Source organism: Gavia stellata, chromosome 4 (genome assembly GCF_030936135.1).
Source record: "Gavia stellata isolate bGavSte3 chromosome 4, bGavSte3.hap2, whole genome shotgun sequence".
Taxonomy (NCBI): Eukaryota; Metazoa; Chordata; class Aves; order Gaviiformes; family Gaviidae; genus Gavia; species Gavia stellata.
Genome location: NC_082597.1, coordinates 35169986 through 35189380, shown reverse-complemented (window position 1 = coordinate 35189380; position 19395 = coordinate 35169986). Strand labels below are relative to the sequence as shown.

The 19395-nt window shown below is 41.6% G+C and overlaps 1 protein-coding gene across 1 annotated transcript; it reads left to right on the top strand.

Annotated features, from left to right (window-relative positions):
- Nucleotides 1-2619: 2619 nt before the first annotated feature.
- Nucleotides 2620-19125, top strand: SLC38A4 (solute carrier family 38 member 4). The gene is made up of 15 exons (XM_009810020.2): nucleotides 2620-2757; nucleotides 3668-3758; nucleotides 5028-5143; nucleotides 8214-8287; nucleotides 8407-8499; nucleotides 10150-10231; nucleotides 10324-10406; nucleotides 10503-10561; nucleotides 10956-11234; nucleotides 11353-11432; nucleotides 12557-12657; nucleotides 13639-13763; nucleotides 16375-16519; nucleotides 17503-17600; nucleotides 19024-19125. Exons 1-15 carry the CDS (start codon nucleotides 2639-2641, stop codon nucleotides 19123-19125), a joined length of 1647 nt encoding a protein of 548 aa, XP_009808322.1. The 5' UTR covers nucleotides 2620-2638.
- The last annotated feature ends 270 nt before the right edge of the window (nucleotides 19126-19395 follow it).

Here is a 19395-nt window from a genome sequence, read left to right as displayed (position 1 = left end):
GCAGTGTTAGGAACCTGAAGATATGGATTTCCACCAACCAAGGAGCAGCTCTGCCAAGTTCTGCTGAAGTTCAAAGGCACCATTGGTTGTAATTGCAATTATTAGTGTTTGCAGGATTCAAATCTAATACCAAGCCTGTTTCATGGGTCTCATCCTGCCCATATTTATGCCAATGGCTTTCAGCTCATGGTTTGCAGACCCCCTGAGCTCTACCAACCACTCCCTAAAATGTGACAACTGCAAGAAACCAGGTTCTTAACAGATTTAATTTTGCCACCTGAGGCTTTGCACCTTCACCAAAAGTCTTTTAGGAATTCACAGATTAAAAAAAAAAAAAAAACAATGAAAATCACTGCTTTATGCAGTAATTCCACAGCCTCTTGAGATAGTGCGCATAAATCAGATTACTTGTGTAAATGTTTGACAGGACAATGTCCAGATGATTCTTATGCTGTAACATGTATTTCCAGTCAATTTTTGCTCCCCTTTCCAAATTGTGTTTGCTGTGGTGCACAGACTTTCCTCCTCAGCCTAATCTCTGTGTAACTTAACTCCTGGCAACTTTTTTGCTTACTTTTCCTCTGTTTCCCGGCTCTTTGAAGATCTGTATTCTTTGGACTGCCACTTCTGAGAAAGAGGTTTCTCCAACAAGCATTAGGCAGTGCACACAGGGAAGATTTTACCCTTTACCAGAACAGGGCTAAGCGCAGTCAGATTTGTCTGCCTGACTTTTACACCACAGATTAAAAATAAGCATCAGGAATTGGAAGGACTCTGTTCCTCAGACAGGGCAGTGTCTGCGTTTGAAGACGGTTCTGTGAATGAAACCACAGTTGGGAGGGCTCCGTTGGGTTTTTTTATTATTATTTTTTTGTCTCCCGGAGTTATTCATATCCCAAACGGGCAGAACCCCCCGGCCGCTGGAATGCGAGTGCCGGCGGCTCTGCCCTGATGCCTGAGTCACTCATCCCCTCACGCACACTCCCCGCGCGGCAGCTGAAAGGAGTAAACACAGCCGCTCTCTCTGGTAGGAAATCTCCTAATGCACTGTGATATTGCTTTTCCTTTTCAGTTGTCTGGTCTGGGTGAATGTTTTTAGTAAGAAGCAAGGAAGCTGACTTTAATTTCTGGCCTGGGGTCAGTTTTAGCCTCCAGGATTGGTATTTAAAGTTTACATTTACATTTTAAGCCCATGCACATTTTGCCACTACAAATACATTTGTAGACGTTCTTAAGAACAGCATGTGATCAGTAGAAGAGGATAGTGAAGGTCTGGTCATCAAGTGAGGACCTATACATCCATAAATGCAAAACCAGGACAAAGGCTATTAAATAATTGCAGGTTTAATGTTACAAAGAGCCAGACATAGAAGTTATTTGTTGCGATGTTTTCTGATATTGTTATTACACAGTGCTGGGCTGCATTTAGCATGTGATATTTATGAAAAACGTAATGGATCCAGCCAGTGTGCCTGATTGCAAGGTAGCAGGTACAGTGGCAGGAGTCTGCAATTCTGGCCCCAGGTGTGTCAGCAGTGTGCTATGTGGTCGGTGCTCACTCCGTTCACTGATGTGCCCCTTTGTCTCCTCAGCTGTGAAATGCAAATATAAAATGCATCAAGGAATATCTTTGGGAAGGGAAAAATATTGTAAAACTGCAGCAATTCTTGCACAGTGTTTTTCTCTTGAATCTGGGAATAGGAAAATGAATGTAAATGTATATCTGCAGATGAGACTGTACATGAAGCTGCTGAAATTCCAGAGGTGAAGTCCTCTTTGTAACTTTGGTTCGTATAGTTTCCTTTGGTCTGTATAGAAATAAAGAGTTGAGCATTTATTCATATGATTTTTAAAAGGCAGGAATTTTTCTAACAAAGGTAAAGATAGTCAGTCTTATTATATCCATGTAATAATCTGATGTGAGACAGAGCTTCTAGTCGTGGGACAAGTAAGAGTTAAACACAGATATACTGAAAACCAGAAACTGCTATATCAGAATTGAACCTCTGAATTATCAAAGGAGTGATCATACAGAGATTCTCACCTCTGTTAGATCCCAGTGAAAGGGACAAATCTTCAAAACATTTAAATCTCTGACAGCATTAATCTTACAACAAATGATTCAAAACACTGAGCATTTCCCTTAAGAGTATGTATGTTTTGAAGCAGTGATAGGAAAACCCTGGTATAATCCATTCATTTCTAACAGCAAGCACTTCTGCATCACCACCCCCTAGAAATTCAAAAATAGCAGTTCAAGACACTATTTTCTTCTAGCTTTGTTTTGCAAGATGCTGGACATCCACCGTGCATCCATTGGCCCCTGCACTCTTTACCAGTTGAAGGGAGACAGAAGGGCCAAGTGCTGGCATATAAAGGGACATTATGCTTGCCCAGAATTTTCCCAGTCTGCAACGGTTTCCCCTCTTAATGCTATTACAAAGGACAAACACAAACCCAACGATTCACACTGGTTTATCTAATTTGAGGAAAACTCTAATGAGTTTCGTTGTGTTTTGTTTGCAGAACAGAGTGTTCTGGTAGTCCCTGCATGGTAGAGAGGAGCCACAAGCAGACGGCACAGTGCTGTTTACCCTGAAGAAGCGAGTGTGTGTGCTGGAAAGCGCTGACCGCTCTAATGGATCGTATGGAGCTGCAAAAAGTCAACATCGAACTTGATGATCAGAGCAACAGTGGGGAAAGCCTTGAAGACAACTACACGGAGCTGGTTGATTCAGAAAAGGCTGCAATTAGGAGGTAAGCATTTCAATGGGAAGGCTGTTCTGTTAAGACTGGAAAGCAGTAATCAAAAAACAAGCTTCACTAATGGCACCTGGGACTCAAAACATTTCCTCGGTAATATACTGAAAATAGTGCGATTGTTTAGCTAGGGTTTTCCCACGGCACCGACGCTCCCTGCTCTGCATCCTGGAGGACGGTGTACCCAGCACAGCAGGGGCAGCCTGGGTCCCCCCTGCCAGCCACTGCCTGGAGGGACCTCTGCAGGCTCCCAGCCCTGAGCACCCACTTGGCAATTTCCAACCACCCCAGTCAGACAGCGCACGTGTAAATTAATACGCACTCAGGGCAATGCCACCTGAGTATGCTGCCTCCGGGCTTCAGCCTTGCGGGAGAGGAGGAATGCGTTCCAGGGCAGGGTGTGGAGGGCAGCAGCTCAGTGCTCCCACAGGGACAGCCCACACTCAGGCATCTCCAGCAGGACCCACCATAGCATCAGCATCTGGGTGGCCTGAGAAAGACATCTCAAAACCAGCCATCAGCCTCCAGCTCTCGGCTTGCTGAACCCCCCGGCACGTATCTCCAACAGGGCAGTTGCAAGGCACTTTTTGTTCCTCAGATGTGAAGTACGTGCTCAGCTTTAGCACATTGCTGGCAGTAAGGAATTGTTACTTTCCAACATCTGCAATCAGACTTAATTTGAAGATCACTGGTTTTAAAACTAAATTCCAAGGCAAAGCAAAGATTTATTACACATGTCATTGGACATGAGAATCTTACAAGAGAAAAGAGGGGGGTTTTCTGAATGACTTTTAAATATTCATTGCAATGTCAAAGGAAAGTTTCCACTAATGACAAAAGGCACTGCTTGAACATAACATGTGTCATAAGCCTTATCTAATATTTTCTTATTTTTCTTTGTTTTCAGTCCATTTGCTAGTGATGATGCAGAAAGTCAGAAGTTCCTTACAAATGGATATCTGGGTAAAAAGAAATTGGAAGAATATAATGATGAATATGTAAGTTTTATTCATTTTTAAAGTTAATTACAAAGTAAGTCTTATTGACCTGAGTCTTTTTCCAAAAGTTTCAGTAAACAAATTTTCTCTGGAGCTTGATCAGCATAATCTTGGCTTTGGAGGAGTAAACACATTTTCTAACAGTTAGTGTAGCAAACCCTGTCTGTTGTCTTGCAAGTCAAACTGGGTCTTTCCCTCACAAGTAATCAGAGAAATTCCCCAGATCATACCCGGCTTCAGTAGTACTCCTGTCACCTCACTCGAGATGTTCAGCCAAGGGTTGGTCTGCACCCATATTTCTGACAGGAGATTTGCTGTAGAGAAACTTTGTTACTCCTACATCAAGGTAGTGCTGGGCCTTAGTGCGTGCATCCTTGTATTGTTTGTTTTCTGCACCAGTGTAAATGAATCCACATCCTTTTAAAGAAGGGACATTCATGTTTGGCTTTACAGTGCTGAACATTACACGCTCAGCATGACTTCTAGGCAACTCCATGTGCAGATGGAAGCAAAACACCTTTTCCTGGGGTGTGCGTGTGGGTACCTCTCTGCTAAGGATTTAACTTTATTCAAAGTTTTCCTGAAGTTGATGCAAAGAAAGGCATCGTTTTATTGGTCATGTTACAGGTTTTATTAGGATTGTTCAAATAAAAACAAAAAATATTTTTTGTGATTGAAAGATAAAATTAAAAGCCTTATACCCCCCTTCCCTTTCCATTTTCTGGCAGACCACACGCACCATCCTCCCTCTCATAGTTTTTTGTCCTCTCCCACTCTCCTGCCTCCATCCCAAGCCACACAGCACTTCCTTCTTTTCTCCCCCAGACACACTTTTAGTTCCCCAAAGAAAGAAGCACATCCTACTTGGAGAAAAATTCAATTATCAGTTGGATTAATTTTTAAAATAATCTCAAATTTTTAAATCAATAATTGGAAAACCTGTTAGATAACAGCATGTATTTCTATGGAGGCTGGCCAACACAGCTAGTTGTGGCTATGTCACCTCAGTCGCCTGTCAGGGATGTAGCCCTTCTCCCCGACAAGACAAGGGGAGAGTGGGAAGAGGCAAACACCTACCATCACAGCTGGCTTTGGGGGTAAAAGACACCCCTTATGGTGGCAAGCACCTGTGGGTTCAGGCACCTTGACAAGGCTCCACCTCTAGGGATCAAGGGAACAATACAGGGAAAACCAACAATGAGGATAATTAGTCTGTTGTGCTCAGTAAAATGCAAATTAATTGCCATTTTCTATTCTTGCTCCTAAAAGCACCAGGGCAGAGCTTCCTTTGGAATGTCCTCGTTCAACCTCAGCAACGCTATTATGGGCAGCGGCATCTTAGGGCTCTCCTATGCCATGGCCAACACGGGAATTATCCTTTTTGTGTAAGTACATAGAAAGAAAAGCAAATAGAATATAAGCAGTGAGCTGGAGCTAAAGTTTTTGTGGTTAGAGAGGTACATTAAGCTTGTTTTGTTAGCTGAAAAGTTTTGTAAGATCGTCTGTAATGAAAACGTTTCAGCTGCACCGCAAGGAACCATCCACTGCTGACAAATCATATTTTTTTTATTTTAGCCCTGTTTTGTATCAGGAACACAACTGTGAATTGATACTGTGCAGTCAAAAACCAGAGGGGAAGAACAGTATACTGGTCTTAAAATAACAACAGCAATCTTGCTGGTTTAGTATGGGAATTGAACAAGGGAAATAAATGACCCATAAAGTATATACTTCCATCACCCCAGCTATCTAATCACTATGTAGAAATGGAAGAAGAATATTTGATATAAGTCTGAAATAGCAGTATGCTTTGAATGCAAAGGCATTCACAGATTTATTCAGATTTAATGCTGCTCCCTCAAGTCTATCTGTACGCAGTGTGCACAGATGACAGCAATGGTATGTGGCTGACATATGGTATCTATACAAAATGGGTTTTGATAGACAGTAACAGATAGCCATGTGAAGTTTTTTAATCGATGGCTAACCTTGTCAAATGAGAGAGAGTGTACAAAAAGAAAGTTGGTTTTCTTTTTTTAATAACTGGTTTTAATGTTAACTGAAGCCTTAATTTTAATCACCCATGAGGCTGGAATAAAGCATGACAGTACTGTATGACAATAGGCCATTGTTTTGCATTACCAAAATCTAACAAGCTTTTAAATCAGGTTGCATGGCTAGATTTATATGGCTTCTTTCTTCTGGAGATTGTGTAACTATGACAGCAACAGCATTTGAAATGCTACATGTAGCTTCCAGTTGCTAAGAAACACCTCCTGTTTTGCCAGTAGAATTTTTAACTGAAAATTAATTGTAGATGCGAATGCTGTCCTGGATAAGTACTTCCCAGCACCTGCGCTCAAATGGTTTAGATATAGTATTTGCAGATACAAAAATGGAAGCCAGTTCTAAAATTGACTGCATTAGAGTCTGAAAAATGTAGGATTTTTTTTCCTCCAGCTTTCTCTGAGCACTTGTACTAACTAGTATGGCCATAAATTATCACTGGGAAGAAAACTGTGATACATCAAGCCTCACTAGGGGAAAAAAAATTGCCATTGTAACATCTTCATTTTTAAGGCTCTGTTCATTCACACAGGTGGCTAAAAAAATCTGATATGAGCCTAAAGACATTAGCTCTGCTGGCAGTGCTAAAGCAAGGAGTAATGCTAAAGCAGCCCTATAGAGTCTTATAGAGAAAAAATAAAGGATGTCTCCATCCCACAGCTCATTTTCTTTTCTGTCATACTTCCATGCTTTCTGCATGAGAGTATTCTCCCTTCTGGTAGAGGAAGGACTTGTATTTAAAAGTACAAAAGGGGGGGGGGGGGCGTGATATTGTTACCCCCTTGGCATGCATCCACTTGCCACAGGTTCCTCTGTTTTCACAGATTGTGGTGTTAGCATTAGCGGGACAGAAAAATCCCATCTACTAAATGGAAGCTGCTGGACATTAATTCTAACTTAGTTGACGCTGGCAGCATTGTCCAAATTTTCGTAATTTACTGTTTTCATGTTGCCCAAGTGCTCTCGTGCTTGAAGATGTTCCACAGGGTGAAGGCAGAAGGAGGGATCCTAAAATTCAGAAACTCTCCAGAAGTTCCCATTACACCCTTCTCTCCTGTGGGGGAGGTTTGCAATCACACGGAGCACACACTAGAGCGTCTCTTCTCCTGCCTGGCATGATCTAGTGAGTGCAACCGGGATGGCTTTGGTTTACCACACCTCGTGTGTCAGGACACGGACACCATGTCTCTGAATAGCAGCTGCATGGGTGCCCCTGGTCAAGAAGGATGCCATCTTGGCAGGATACACTACAAGCTCAGACACGATCCCCCCTTTCCATATTTCATGAGCCCACAGCATGAGAGATGACCCTGCTTATATGAAGTCTGTACTGTTGTCTGTCTCTCTTTGAGAAATAAACTTGAGAGAAAAGTGATGGTCTGGTGGCCATTACCTGGCCCCAGGCCTATGCCTCCTCTTAGACTGTAACTCATTTATGAACACGGCTGTCAGTGGCTCCCGTATCTATACAAAGCCATGTGTTCAGTGGAGTGGAAGGTGTGGGCACAACATCTTGTTCAGCCATCTAGTAAGGCACATCGGTATGTCCTAGCTCTGTCACGTTAACATTGCCTACCCTTCTGCACCAACACTTGTGCAGGCTGATGACAAGACGGTTATTGTAATAAGGTATAATGCCCATGGTGTTGTGCCCTGAAAATGTCATACAAAGCTACATTTTTCAACAGCACTTCGCAAAAGGCAGACAGCCGAAACCACATAGGATGCAAATGCTGTGTGGAAGGAACATGGCAGTAATCAGAATTAACAAATTCAGGCACCAGTACCTTCAAGCAGTACCTAGGCTAGAAGAGTATGCTGCTAGTGCTCCAAGAGCAGGTTTTCCAGGGTCATGCAGAGCTTTAGCATTATGCAAGATTTCTAAGGTACTTTGCAAAGTGAGCATCTCAAGCTAAATAACTTCACAATGACACGGCAGAAGTCAGAGTAGTGACTAGCCAGGACCTGGCAGTGAAGTTGTCACAATCATGGTTTGGGGTGGTTTTTTGACAGCTCTGAGTAAGGAGAGAGATTAAAATGAAAGGTCGGTGAGCAGGTAAGAGACCAAAGACCTGACTCTTGCATAGAAATCTGGGTACTTTAGTAGTTAAGATGTAAGATTCTGTCCTTGTGGAATAACATAAAATTGGCACCTACATGGACTTAAACAAGCCTTGAGGGGCTTCTGGAATGTATAAGGTGCAACTGCATTCACAAGTAAGCTACAGTTGACACTTATCTCTGCATTTAGCACTGGGAGTCCAACGCACAAACCTGCTGAAAATTATTTACTCGTTGAACTTCATTAGAATGAGCAAGCATACATTCAAATTAATGGAGTGTCTCTGATGTCCTGCTTGGGATTCTGATTTCTGTTTTGCCTTGCAGAGTTCTGCTGCTCAGCGTAGCAATACTGTCACTCTACTCGGTCCACCTCTTATTGAAGATATCAAAAGAAGGAGGTATGATCAGGCTCTGACTGACAAGAGTCCCTGCTGCATGCATGTATTTTACCTTGGAATGCAATTCATCAAGTGTGCCCAATGCAGTGGCCCATGTTTCTTTTGTTTGTTTGTTTCAGGATCACTAATATATGAAAAACTGGGAGAAAAGGCATTTGGCTGGCCTGGGAAGTGTGGTGTTTTCATTTCGGTTACAATGCAGAACATTGGAGGTAAGGGGCAAAAGTTTTTAGAAAAAAATTTTATAGCTTCCAATGCTTTTCTACAGAACATAAGTGCTTTCACTCCTCTGTTGGGCTAAAAGGCATCAGAGATGAGTCAGGTACAGTATACACTATATTGTCATAAGGAAGGGTGGGAGGAATTCATCTTGCCGTGTTTCAGCTACCTGACACTTCAGTGCCTGGTGAAAGCTAGTTGCCTGGGACCTCTCCATGACCAGTGAAGAGACTTCAGTGATGGCTAAACTGGCTTGGCTGACCGTCATCAAGGAGTTGGCCATTTCTCTTCATTGAGTACAGCTTAGACTAGACATCATCTGCTTCAACTTAGAAAAGATGAATCCCACCTAAAAAGAAAAGCACATGGTTCTGACTTCTCCATTAAAAAAAGGCTCTTCAGTAGTTCATTTTCCAGCTGAATTCTCTTCTTGAAATGACAGTTGGGTTGTGATCTCTCTAAGATGTTGAGTGTTTAAGAGTGATTGTTGAAAATATTGATTCACACAGATACTTCCTGTGAAATATCTATCAAGTAACCTCCATCCTCTCAGAACAGGAGACTGTTTACTTACTGACGTAAGCAGTAGGGGTAGGACTGCGCCTTCGTGCAACAAAGCTTATTTCCTTTTACTGCCCTGGGAGAAGGCTTTTAGGAGACTGGAGAACACCATATCTGAAAGCTCAGGGGAGTGTTTAATTTTTTCCAGATTTCTTAAGGAGAGGTAGTTGAAATATAAATTAAACACATCATTGGTCAGTAAAATGTGTGTAGATTTTTTTTGTGATCTATCTCTTGGAACCTGGTATGTTTTAAAAATCTCCATCGACAACTTTGCTACCCAGACAGAGGTCTTTCACATCACTTTACTGCAAGAGACTTTTTGATTTTGTTCATAAAAGATCCTATTCCATGGTCTTCCTTTCCTTCGTCAAGCCTGGATATCAAATGTGGTTGAATTCAGGAAGTAAGTGTGCTTCCCTGTTAGAGAGGAATAGCTGTTCCTCTAGTCCAGTGGTTTTCAACCTCTTGTCTAGATTGATCCACAGGTCTCCAGACACCTCTCTGTGGCCAACGTAAAATAACTGAAAAAAGCATGCTTTCTGGCAGTACATTTAAATGAGATGTATAGAAGTCCACCCTTGATCAGGAATCTTGACAACTTGATATCTTGATATCTTTTTTAAATATATGGAATAGAGTATTAGAAGAAGGAGGCTAAAAATAGAAGGGATATGGTAGATGAAGAGATTTAGAGACAGTAACAACTAAAGGTACTACAGAATGTGGATGGACAGTGTCCATTGGAAAACCAACATTTACAACAGAAAAACAAAAGGAAAAGTTAAGAGTGTAAATTTCATCAGAACAGTGATTTGAGCATGTTGTTAATTCAGTAATAACTGTATTGTATTCTAATACTGAATGCTACATGTCATTCAAGACATGCTCATAAAAATATCAAGGGAACATACCCTCTATTTAGTCACACTGTTATTTGAACAAAACTCATTTCTCTATTTTAGCAAAATCTGGTTTCCCAAAACAATATGTTTTTCATGCAGCATTAATGTTTTTTAAAACAAATTATTTTCGTCGGCGCTACACTGTTTTCTCTGACGGTGTTTGTTTGGTTTTTTCAGCAATGTCAAGCTACCTCTTTATTATTAAATATGAACTTCCTGAAGTGATCAGAGCATTTATGAAACTTGAGGAGAGTTCTGGGTAGGTATCTTTGCCCAACCTGAACCGCAGATGAATTTTTTTCACTTTTATGTCAATGATAATAATTATTATTTTTTATTCCTCCTCTTTAGAGAATGGTATCTAAATGGGAACTACCTCGTCATACTTGTAACAGTTGGGATTATTCTTCCCCTCTCCCTTCTAAAGAGTTTAGGTAAGATTAATGACCCACTTAACCTCATTTATTATTTCTGTTAAGACTGTGAATTTATATGTCGTTGAACTGTATATTTTTTTTCTTACTTCACAGGTTATCTTGGTTATACGAGTGGTTTTTCGCTGACCTGTATGGTTTTCTTTGTCAGTGCGGTAGGTGACTGTTTGGGTATCGTCTCTAAGCAAATACAGAGCCTGTAAACTGTGCAACGCTGTTACATTTCTTACCATGAAGATTTAATGTGGATGTTACTATAGCACCTGCAAGTGAATCAAATCAACAAGCTTATTGCTGAACGAAGCCAGAATAAAAAAGATCAGCCTAAAAATCAACACTTGAGAATAAAAAATAAAGCAGGACAACAGCAGAGGCAGAGTAACAACAAATACTAGCAGGAGAAGCAGAAGTGATAGCACTTGGTTTCTTGCTCCCACTCTTTCACCTCTCTTGTCTCTGTGCCTGTTTGTATTTCTGTTGGCATATCGTGGGTGTAAGTGTAATCTCTATGGTGGTACTCTTCTGCTGACATTGCCTACTCTTTTGTAGGTAATATTCAAGAAATCTCAAATACCCTGTCCTCTCCCCATCATGGACCACGGGGTTGAAAACTGGACCACCACCAACTACACAGTGCCAATGCACCTGGTCATGTTACCAAATGAGTCTCTCAGTTCTGGTGTGAATTTCATGATGGACAACACAGCTGGGCACTTGCCGGGCCTTGAGGAGCCAAAAGATACCTCCCCCAAAAGTGGTGTAGAATACGAAGCACACAGCGACCGTAGTGACATGTGTCAGCCAAAATACTTTGTGTTCAACTCACGGGTAAGAGACATTCTGTAGAATTTGTCTTTAGCCATTCGTACCACAGCTAAACTGCTGCCTGCCAAAAGTCAGAGGTACAGCAGTGACCATTCTTACTAATGGGAGCTTTATTTTACAGACTGCCTATGCAATACCCATCCTGGCATTTGCATTCGTATGCCACCCTGAGGTGCTACCAATATACAGTGAACTGAAAGAGTAAGGTTCTTAAATTTTGTCCCATACTTCCAGTTAACCATAGCTAGAAATCACTCTCTGTGTCTTCTGCCTTGATTGGTGGTGTGTAGACACCCACCCTCTAATGATTTATTGCATTCCATAGTAAGCAGATATTGGCTTTGCTTTGACCTAATAGTCAGATACTGGTGACAGAGAACCACTGTTCAGATAGCCACATTGATCAATATTTACTTAGGAAAGGAGGAATCTGGACAGTCCTTCGAATGATGTGAAATATACTGGGGAACTTGGTTGCACTGAAATAGATAATTCTGGTTTCTAAAAATATCTTAATGAGTTCTGTGTCTGGGTCAGCTGCTGCTTAAAGTTTCTTGGGATGCCATTGGTTTGGGTGTCTTACATAGGCTCTTAACCCAGACTATTTTGCTTATCAAATATCAAAAATCAAATACACTTGCTTAAACCAGCACAGAATTGACAGTTGGGAAGGGCTAAGAAAACACATTTGTTCAACAGCAAGAATTACATTACAGGAGGTTTTGCTGCAGAACTCAAGGAGGCCAAGACCCACTACCTCCTATTTCAGCAGGTTTAACCTCAGAAGAAATAAAAATTCTCAAATGACTTGGGAACCTGCTTCCAGGTCCTATATGCTGAAGATTTTCTTACACCAAGTCTTTAATGAAAGGATTTCTAAAGAAAGGATTTGACCTGCAGGAGGTTCTTGAACCTGCGGAACAGCCCTATGTAGGTATAAGGGTATGTTCGTATAGAGCTGACTGCAAGCTCTTTTGCCTATTATTATTACCAGCCCTGTAATTTTAGCCACTCCGTTTTTTATTTAAAATACACCATTTGAGATTGATAGTATATAAATACTGATATACACAATAACGTGGCACATTTATATGTTGTCACTAAGTAAGCAGTAGAAATGGAGTTTCAACACACTTTTATAAGTCTGTGCTGTTCTGCATAGAGCTGCAAAGCTTCAAGCAAGGAGTTCTGTGTAGCTAATATAATTGCTATGAGCTTAGTAGCCAGTGAGGGGATGTCAATAGAGCTATGCCTCCTCAGAGTACTTGTACAAATAGAGGCTTTATTAAGGATAGCACTGCTATTCTCTTTCTTTCCTACTTCAGTCGTTCCCGAAAGCGGATGCAGAATGTCTCAAATATCTCCATCACTGGCATGCTTATCATGTATCTTCTGGCTGCCCTCTTTGGATATCTTACCTTCTACGGTAGGTCAAAGCCCTGTTCTCTGCGGAATTTTCCCTCTCATTTTAAGCAGGCAAGATGGATCTATCACACTGAGGCTCAAGTGCTCATGTATTTTCTGTGGGCCTGAATCCAGGTGTAAGCATTATTCAAACATAATAGGTAGTGTGTAACCTCCTGAACAAGCGGTGGGACTTACCGAGCTGTCAGGCCACCAGTTCCTCACCCATGAGAGACTCAGGGGCACCTACTAGGGGGACCAGTTGCATATCTCTTGGTTTTATGAACTCAGACAACAAGCTGCTGTAAACTTGGCTCTTGGCAAAGGCCAAGAGTGGCTGTACTAAAAATACTCTAGTGCTCAACAGTTTTATGTGACACTGTTAAGTGCTACCCACCCTGGCTCTGACGCCACTAATTCAGCTTCACCTATGCTGAAAAACAGGTGCAAATCATTCTAGTGTAAAAAAAATATGGATGAGCTAGACTAACCGGTAGGTAAACAGAGTAGCCCCTGTATTAGCACACAGTTTTATGCAAACAGCACCTCTTTTTACCTCGTTAGTTCCTCTGTTACAGCAGAGAAGTGAAGGACACAGCACAATCTGCTCTCTACTGCTGGGGCAAGAGGGCTCTGTCTGAGAGGTGGGACACCTGGATGGAGGTCAAGGGATCTGTTCCCAGTTTAGTCAGTTGTTTCCTATTCCATATCACAGGAATTATTTTTACCTCAGGTTCCACATCCAGTTAATGACTTTGAGAAAGTAATTTGAGATACTGGAGTACAAAGCATCACCTCAGAGCTGTATTACCCTCATAGTCTCTGAATGACGGACTTGGATCAGACTTGCTGGGAAAATTCCTCTTTCGTGCCTAGCCCATAACATGTGTCTGATGACAGCAGCTGGGCCAGAGCTAATCTTATCTGGCTGTAGTATAAAGATCCTTTTGCATGTGCCGGTATTGCTTAAGTGATTTAACTCCTCTCTGTTTCTATTTTGTAGGGGAAGTTGAAGATGAGCTACTTCATACATACACCAAAGTGTACACCTTTGACACTCTCTTGCTGTCAGTTCGCCTGGCAGTGCTGGTGGCTGTAACCCTGACTGTGCCCCTTGTCCTTTTCCCTGTAAGTAACAGAGCTGCTGGAGCTGAAATCGGGGCTAGCCCGTATACACTGACTGTTTATACTTAGCACAGATGGACTTTAACGTTGAAGAAAAGTAAGCCTGACTTTTTATTTGTGAGGATCTGTTTTCTCACATGCAGTTTGACCAGAGCAAGGACCTTCGGTAGTTAGGGTTGCAAACTTTGAAAGACTGAAATAAATCAGTCTTCATAAATAAATCAGAAATAAATCAGGAACAACTGCCGTGTCTCTCTCTGGGTCTCTCTGTACTATATTGGTCAGAGCAGCAGTGGAAGTACCAAAGACTTGGGGATATACCGAAACCACTTATGAGATTTCCTAATACAGGCATAGGCACCTGCTACAGCATCCAAACTCAAGACAGACACGGGCGGCTCAGGCCACACACTGTGCAGGACTGCCAGACCTGGCTGCCAAGGTAGAGAGGCAGAGGCCCTGTGCACATCTTACATACAGGAGAGGAAGCTGAGTGCCAGGAAAACAGATGTAGTCTGAGCAAAGTTTGGAACTTCACAGGGAAAAACGCAATATCCACAATAGCAGGGACAGAAAGGCACAGCTAAACAAACCGCTCTGCAGAGGGACTGACCCTCCTCAGGGACCGATCCCCACCTGAAGAGCAGACCTTCAGGCTCCTGCATCTACAGGACTGTCCCTCATGCCCTCCCTGAGCTGCTACTCAGCAGGGGAGAAAATAGTTGATCCTGGTCAGCAGGTTTTGGGAGGCTGGTCTGCCATGTGTAGGGCACATACAAGCCCAGCATCATGCTGCTGGCGGCTTCCTGGCAATCTGCGTCACACCGTAGTGTTCCCATCTGATGAGAGCAGTAATCCCAGGGTCCTGTTACTCCGTTGTCCGGGATGCAAACACGAGCTCTGCATGGGTGCTGTTTCCAGGCTTGCTGACAAATACCTAAGAGCAGGGATCACCATTCGAGGTTGTCTACAAAAAAAATTGTTCTGGTATAAAGTACCCGGAGTGATCAGTCCATCTAGCTTACAGAGCACCCTGGTGCTCTGCCTTAAATGTCATGTTTAAACCAGTGACCAAACGCTTAAATTAGTCTTAATCAACTGATTACTTTTCATGGGAAAACAAGCTAAGGGCATTGTAAAATCTTCTATCTGTCAGACGTAGCATTTTGCATTTTTAGCTTTCTGTATAATCATTTTTATAGGTGAATAGTGTGCAAAAGCTTAGCAGTTACATACCACAGCACTGATTGCTCTATTAAAAGAACTCCCAAGAAAATATCGTTTGCTTGTAAGCCAGCATATCAAACAATTTTATACGGCCTATCAGGACAGCCAGATCAGCAGATCTAATTACTCCAAATAAGCAGCACAGTTGTATCAACTACTTTTTTATGAACTGCCACATTTGTATTTTCTTAAATTAGTCAGAGTTTATTCTTTTCAATAAAAAAAAAAGCAATCATTGCACTGTTAAAAAATAAAATTAAATATAGATTTATGTACCATTAGTCATTGTAAAACTTCAATTTGATAGCTTCATTTTAAGGACAATGTCACAGCAGGAATAATGCACAAGATGCTGACAATAAGTGAACAGGAATGCAGGCAGCAGTTCTTTGGTGGAATAAAGCTGTTTTACACCACCTCAGAGACTGGACAAAATTTTTGCAATCTGTCTCCCTCTTCCTATTATTGGCTCACATCAACCTGAAAAACACAAAATGCAAAATTCATGCCGTGTTTTCAAATGATGGGCTCCAATTCTGACAGCACTCCATACATTTATTGAATTGCCAAACTTATCCAGAAACAGTTGTCTGTTATTTTAAAACAACCAAACAGAGGAGTTTTTTGAGCTTTTTTCAGTGTAAAAGCATTTCTGTTCAACTTCTACATTTCGAGTCTTTTAAGTTAATCACGGTACTTCAGAGTAACACTATCTCCTGCCACCAAAGGGATTTGCTGTTGACCTTTTTCCTACTTACCATCTTTGCTGATGAAAAAGCAAAAAAACTCTCTCTGTGTTGCGTGAGAAAGTCAGCAGAGCAAAAAGGATCCTCTGCAATAGATTTTAGGATTATAATTTCCAAGTGGCATTCAAAAATATGCTTTTATTTTGAAAGAGATGTATATGTATATGTATATGTATATATTTAATGGAAGTAAAACAACAGCTTGCTCTTTCTCTCACAAAAGTAAATGACAGAACTCCTGTGGGATTTTGAGAGAGATCAGGTTCAGGAATACAGCAACTTAATTTCACACTTGCATTTTTTGCCTGCTGATTAGTATTCATAGTTAGGGTTTCTTGGGAGTTTTTTTGCTGATATTAACATCTTTCAGTTGAACAGATTTCCTGTCCCTGATTTTACACCCTATTTGCTTGACTTCCTTGTACGCTGCAAAAATTTGAGTTTCTGCATTAAAGTGTGAACCCAATTCTCAAAAACCTACATCAGAGTGAGATTACATTAAGGGAATCAAAGACTGAAAACACAGTTCTTCAGTCAGAATTTCTCACACCAAAAGTAACTAACATAGATCATTTTAAAAAGTGAAAAGCAAAGATAAATTAATTGCTGTTTTACTTTCCATTCTGGTTTTCATCTTACAGATCCGCTCATCTATCAGTGCGCTGCTGTTTCCCCAAAGGCCATTCAGCTGGATAAGGCATTTCCTGATTGCAGCAGTAATTCTTGCTTTTAATAACCTGCTTGTAATTTTTGTCCCGACTATTAAAGACATCTTCGGATTTATTGGTAGGTTTCATAAATACTTTTTGTTTAGTCTGCTAATCCTTTTCACAACATATTTACATTCATGGACTGAATGACAGTCTCTTACAGTAGAGTGATATAAGCACAGATTAAAGTCAAAAGGGAAATAAAAATTCCCAAACAGCTGACAGACAAAGCTAAATGCTACCGAACTTCGTTGCTACCTTGCATGAGACATAAGGAATCCAATAATCCCAGTATAAAAAACAGTAAGGAATTCCCATTTTGAAAAAAAGGGCATTTAGTGCATGTGGAGGAGGGGGGAAATCACCTTTGGTTTTCAAGCATCTATAGCCTGGACAAAATGTATTGACTTCCAGACTGTGATGTTAGAAAAAAGAGAGAAGTGACACATTTCTTTTGACATTCACAGTTCTCTCCCTACCTCTTTCTTTTGGTCAGTTTTGGTCTCTGACCAAAGAGGTCCATGAAGACCCTCCATGCTCTGAGCTGCTTGAGGACTCAGGGATGCAGATGCCCTTGAGAAAGACACCTCCATGGGGTTTCTGCCTTTTTCATATTTTATACTCCACACAGCAGTCAGTTTGCACCTCCCTGCCTTTTACACCTGGGTCACCATGCTGGGCTCTGCCGAGAGGAGAGGAGTAGGCACTTCCAGGGCACAGTTCATCCGCCCCGTTTTCAACACCTGCTTCATCACGCCCTGGGAGTGCCTGTTTGTGCCTGTTTGTCCCCGCTTGACCAACTCACATGCGGATGTCCATAACACTGGCAGTCACACCAGTTTGAACAAATCCTCTCGGTAATGAGTGCCTCTTCGGGCCCCGAGCACTCAGATAAGTGTTTGGACATCTACAGCTCTGCACAAATGCTGTCTACAAAGAAAGCCCTTTGTGCAGCTGGGCTTGGAAGAGCAGCTGCCTTGCCTCGCGCTCTCTTTTGCAGGTGCACCACATTGCTGATGTGTCAGATGGCACGGTACTGAGCTCTGCTTTCTCTTCCAGGTGCCTCTTCTGCTACAATGCTGATTTTCATCCTCCCTGCTGCCTTCTACCTGCGGCTCGTTGAGAAGGAGCCCCTGAGGTCTCCCCAGAAGATCGGGGTAAGGATGATGGCAGCAATTGCAAAAGGAAGGATGGGAGGGTGCGTGCGTTCCGCTGGTCACAAATAGTCGGCCCTTTGACTTGCAACACCCGGCAGCTGATCACAAATGGTAGTGTCTCACTCAAAATACAGGCCAAGCAGTGTGATTCACCTTAGCGTGGAGAGCCAGGCTTCACAAGATAAAGCCTTTAGCGCCCTACTGCTACTGATACACAACAGTAAGTGTCTAGGTTAAAGTGTGTCTTAAATCACTAGAAAAAGGCATTTATTTAATCCAATCTAAGCTCTAGTTAACACCTGCACTTGTATAAATAACACCTAGACAGTGTATAAGGAGCTGTTGGTTCATGCTAAAAGGTCAGCTGTGGATTAACAGGAAGATTTGAGGTCAAGGTTAAGAAGGAAGTCGTACTGCAGAGATAATTAAGTAATAGTGCGTGCCCCACTGAGACAGATCCATACACCTGCAGGACACATATAGGGAGGTCTATAATTTATACACAGCATGTGTTAATATGTCATGCTGGACTGCCACAGCAATACCTTTCATCCTGAGCATCAATAGCCATCTGTACATTTAACAATATCACCAAGGAGATGTCCTTTGAAAATTTAATCAGAAAAGTTATTGATGAAATATATATGCAGGCACAAAATGTAAACAGATGTACAGATAAACATCTATGTACATGTTCACAAAAAACAAGTGGAAGTTCAACCCATACATACTGCAAGTATAAAAGAAAAGGTTTGTTATCATAAAATGTTTTCTGAGGATGACTTTTGGAGCTGTTATTATAGAGAGTCTGTGAATATTTGTTCATGTCTCTTTGTTCATTCTTCATGTTGCTGTGTGTTAGGCACATCTAGAATTTCACACCCTGCACTGAGATCACACACAATATTCATCTTTGTGTTGCGAGGCAGAATATTGTTAAGTGTGGACAGATTACAGTAAACTAAAGCCCTGCTAAAGCAAAGGGGGAATGTAGGCATCTGAATCACTTGAATATATACAGAAATGCCTTCAGAGAAGAGAGATGGGCCTGCCTGTTTGTCTAATAATAATGAAAAGGATTAATTCTGAAGCTGTTCTTGATATCAGAGACAATGACTGTTCATTGAAAATTGGTCAGATTTAAAGAAAAAAGCTGTTTCTCTGTTATATTTTGTATTATTGTTCATAATAATGAAGTGAGGGTTTTTCAGGTCTAGTCTGGTAAAGCCTGGCTCTCTTGGACTGAAATTCACACAAGACTAACTTTGATTCATGTAGCCCTGTACGACATTACTTGGGCCACAGAGAATGACCCAAACTCGGGCCCTGGGTGTGACATAAATGCGGTTCTAATGGGACAGTCTGTGAACTACAGTCTGCTCAGTCACTTGCTTTATTAATACAATTTATTCTCCAATTGCAGGCTCTCATTTTTCTCATAGTTGGCATAATCTTCATGATTGTGAGTATGACTCTTATTGTAATGGACTGGATTTACAATCCCCCGAGTGCCAGACATCACTAACCTGTGGAGACAACTGAGTGCTTTTTATACCATAAATATTTGTATTGTGTGCTCCAAAGGACACCTAAATGGGACTGGTTTTCCTAGCTAGTCACTGCAGTATTTTGAAGACAGTTTCTGGTAAGGTCACTAGAACCCAATGGAGTCTACGTCATCCTTTTCACTAAGGATCGTTATTTATGCATTAGGAACCTGAGCTTAGCATTTCTGGCCAGGTTAAATGAAATGTGTGGTGTGGATGTTTTCTACTTTCAAAACCAAATAACTGTG

What these genes read in the sequence shown, in the direction of transcription:
- SLC38A4 (XM_009810020.2), top strand. Translation starts at nt 2,639, where the DNA reads ATGGATCGTATGGAGCTGCAAAAAGTCAACATCGAACTTGATGATCAG. An exon ending in TACAATGCAGAACATTGGAG is followed by an intron (nt 8,500 to 10,149) that starts GTAAGGGGCAAA and finishes TGGTTTTTTCAG; the next exon opens with CAATGTCAAGCTACCTCTTT. An exon ending in ACTTTGTGTTCAACTCACGG is followed by an intron (nt 11,235 to 11,352) that starts GTAAGAGACATT and finishes TTTATTTTACAG; the next exon opens with ACTGCCTATGCAATACCCAT.